The sequence below is a fragment of the Micropterus salmoides genome, unplaced genomic scaffold (genome assembly GCF_014851395.1).
Source record: "Micropterus salmoides isolate LMB-PRFRI ecotype aquatic unplaced genomic scaffold, ASM1485139v1 Ms_hic_scaffold_2119, whole genome shotgun sequence".
NCBI lineage: Eukaryota > Metazoa > Chordata > Actinopteri > Centrarchiformes > Centrarchidae > Micropterus > Micropterus salmoides.
Window position 1 is genome coordinate 1,447 of NW_024041284.1, and position 3,753 is coordinate 5,199.

A 3,753-nucleotide genomic window follows, 5' to 3' on the forward strand; every position below is an offset into this window, starting at 1 on the left:
CATACATCTAAAATCACCTCTCTTTTGCGTCCACGCTTTGGCGGAACGATACGAGCTGGCTTCCGTTAGTTTAATTTGAAGTATAATCTGCCACCCAGTTGCAGTGAGGTTTTCACCTCTAGGATGTGGTGCAGCCCGTGCGCACCCCTGTGCTCCTCCTTATGTAGTATACAGCGGGACACTCCGTACTTCGCATCTCCAGTTCCTTCCCGTTGCCTTTTACGCGCTCGACGTCTGCAGTACAGTGATGTGAGCCCGTCTTCTCCGCACGCCACAAGCTTGTCTTGGATGAAGGCAGGACTCTTTTGCCAGTGTTCCGATGGCGAAACAGCGCTGGTTGTGTCCCGTGATCATTTGTAGAGGACCACATCCAAGCCTTTCCCCCCTTCTTTTCTTGACTAATTTTAATCAAAATGTGGGACGCGCGTTCTCTGCGCGGCGCCCGCGGAGTGCTCTCTTCGGTCGTGGCCGCTTGACTGAAGGGAGATCCCGGCTCCCTTTCCCTCCTCTACTCCCGTAGGAACAAGAGGAGTTTGCATGCAAACGGTGGTTTATCTCGGCAAGGTGAGAGAGACTATTTTTCTGTGACTTTAAAAAAAATTTGGATGCCAGTTTAAACAGAGTCAAAACAGAATCGTGCGTTGGCAGCACAGTTTGTGTGAACTGATTTACATAGAAGGTTTTAGATTTTGAAAATCTTTACAGAACACAAAATACGTTGTAGTGTAACAGGTATGCAGTGTTTCTGAATTTATGGGACTGCAGCACAAGTCAAGACATACAGATTACCAACGTGAAGCTGCTTTTCAACCCGTCATTTACACATAAGATTCCATTTGGATTGTAATATTGGCTGCTTTGTGATAAATGCATAAATAATCTGGCAGTGGCAAATGTACTAAAATGCTGCATTCAGGAACATCTGCTTATCTCAATTCTGTACTCAAATACAGCTTGTTCCCAATAAAAAATGTTAACTTGCTTTCATTGATTATTAAAGGCTCTCATATTTACAACTTTTTATGTAATTGTAAGGACTTATCCAAATGTAAGGGCATTTTAATCATTGCCTTAAAATTATGCCTTAATTTTGCCTTTTTTTGTGTGCAAGGACTTATATTTCTGAGAAATTGTGATATAATGACCAAACATGGCAGGGGAAAATATATATGAAAATGACAAGCCAAATTATTTTCCAGAAATTGCTGTCACACACGCCTCCTCCATCCTAATAGTAAAGAACATCAATGGATTTCAAGGCTTCTTTCACCCCATTTGTTTCCTGACCTGCCACTGAGTCCCATTTTGACCGACAGAGCTGCATAGCTCCAGCAGAGTTCATTGCCTCACTCCGGCTCCGGCCATAACAGTGTAGGAGCGGAGTGCAAACCAAAGCAGCCATATTGACTGTTGAAACAAAATCATTGATTCTGCCTAACACCTTCTTAGAAATGTGATGAGAGGAATCAATAATACTGAGCACTGTTACTATTTTTTACTGACTATATTAAAGTACCAGGTGATCGTGTCCTCATGCTGCTTGAAAAGAGAAGATTTTTTTTTTGGTTTCTTGCAATATGCTTAACACCAAGCATGAAGAGGGTGTAATACATCAAGTCTTTGATTAACTTTTTAGTCATTTATTGTACATCTCACAAACTGTCTCTCTTGTTTTCTCAGCCATGGAAGGACTTCCCTAAAGAGGATCCAACATAATTCAAACGTTTTTGGACTTTTTTTTTCTATTTTCCTGGGGGGGGGTTGTTTCAATAAGTCTCCTTTTCCATCACCATGGCTGAGAAGCTTGGACCAGCAGGGCTCAAGGCCACCAACATTCGAACCTCTCCCTCCCTACCTCCCGAGCCCATCGACATCATCCGCACCAAAGCCCGCTCCCGCAGAGTTCGCCTTAATGTCGGGGGTCTGAACCACGAGGTCTTGTGGCGGACCCTGGACCGGCTACCCAGGACCCGGCTCGGCAAGCTTCGAGACTGCAACACCCACGAGTCCCTGATGGAAGTTTGCGACGACTACAGCCTGAACGAAAATGAATACTTCTTTGACCGGCACCCGGGGGCATTCACCTCCATACTGAACTTTTACCGCACAGGCAAGCTACACATGATGGAGGATGTGTGCTCTTTCATTTGGCCAGGAGTTAGACTACTGGGGGATTGACGAGATCTACCTTGAGTCCTGTTGCCAGGCCCGTTACCACCAGAAAAAGAGCAGATGAATGAGGAGCTGCGGAGGGAGGCAGAGACAATGAGGGAGAGGGAGGGAGAGGGAGAGTTTGATAACACCTGCTGCCCAGACAAGAGGAAGAAGCTGTGGGATCTCCTGGAGAAGCCCAGCTCCTCAGTGGCTGCCAAGGTAGGGAACCGAAAGTGGACGTGTGCTCACCCTGCCCCCATCTCACATTTCCTGATCACATTCAAAGCCAAACACTCTGCCTGGATCATAACACATTACAAGCACACTTATTAAAGCCTACTCCTACCTGTAAAAAATGATCACAAGTTATCGATTTGAAATCTTGAACAGGCGCGTACTGTACTCTCATCATGTTTTCTTGTGCCATCTGCCTGTTTCCATCTTTGTAAGTGGCAACAGTTGTTCGGGTTGAATTAAATATACAGGAAGCGGCAGTATTTGGGTAAAAAATTGCAAGGCTGTAATGGAAGAAAAGAAGCAGTAGATGAGGAGTGGAAGTATATGTGTGATGTGCAGGCAAACTTCATTGTACAAACTTCATTCAAGTAAAATTTATAGTTGAAATCACAGCAGGTGCTACATTTAGACTTCATTTGCTTTGACAAAGTAATTGGTAAGTGCGCCAGCTTCTAGTGTTGCTTTCTTTGCAGGGATAAAGTATGTCAGTGTAGACCAGATCTGTCAGTGACTTGTGACACGGCACATCTCTTGGAGGGATCGGTACAAGTCCCCGCTCTATTACGTGTCAGTCTTGCTCCCTGATTGCATGTGCTCGTTTCTGGATCTGGCTCAGTTAGTCAGCGAAATGACAGGACGATGTCAAAAGTTTGCTGCAGGTGTGTCGATGGGTGCTCTTGTTCCTAGAGCCGTTTACTTTGAGCACATTTAATCTGTTCAAGAAAAACAGGCAGTCATCAGTGCTTCTCCCTTCCCCCTCCCACGTGTTCAGAATGCTGCTGCACCAGTCACGTGCAGGTTTTATTCGTACATGATGAATCATACAGGAATCAAACTACTGTGTAGTAATGTCACGGCTGTCCCTGGTAAAAATGATGACGCCTCTTTCAACTCCTCCCCATTCCATCCCCGCCCTGAGTCCTCAATTAGGTAGGTCAGCCTCAATGAAATCCAATCACTGGTAATTTACCTTTGGTCTCCAGTATCCTGATCTCATCATTGGTCAGTGCAGGGCAGGGCTGGCTGGGATTATATTCCATGTCAGAGGATCATAAACACAGCGTCCTGTGTGTGTGTGCGTGTGTGTGTGTGCGTGTGTGTGATACCAGAGCAAACGTCATCCCCTCAGTGTGAGTAACGAAGCTCCTGATGTGCTGTATGTCCCATGTGGTGCATTTTGCCTCTCCCCTATGAAGCGAAGAATGGTTCCCTTTGGCTGCGACAGTTTGGAAATAATGCTAGCTAGAGTCAATTTCAGACCGCCGGCGCCTTGCGTTGAATTTATTGTGCAGTATTCAGCTTTAAAAATGGTAGAGATATGGTAATGACCCTGAATAAGCAGGGCTCAGATCCTTCAATGGG

General features: G+C 45.5%; 1 protein-coding gene across 1 annotated transcript; it reads left to right on the top strand.

Annotated features, from left to right (window-relative positions):
• Nucleotides 1–349: 349 nt before the first annotated feature.
• Nucleotides 350–2,178, top strand: LOC119916710 (potassium voltage-gated channel subfamily B member 2-like). Its single transcript, XM_038736700.1, has 2 exons — nt 350–564; nt 1,681–2,178. Exon 2 carries the CDS (start codon nt 1,792–1,794, stop codon nt 2,176–2,178), a length of 387 nt encoding a protein of 128 aa, XP_038592628.1. The 5' UTR covers nt 350–564; nt 1,681–1,791.
• The last annotated feature ends 1,575 nt before the right edge of the window (nt 2,179–3,753 follow it).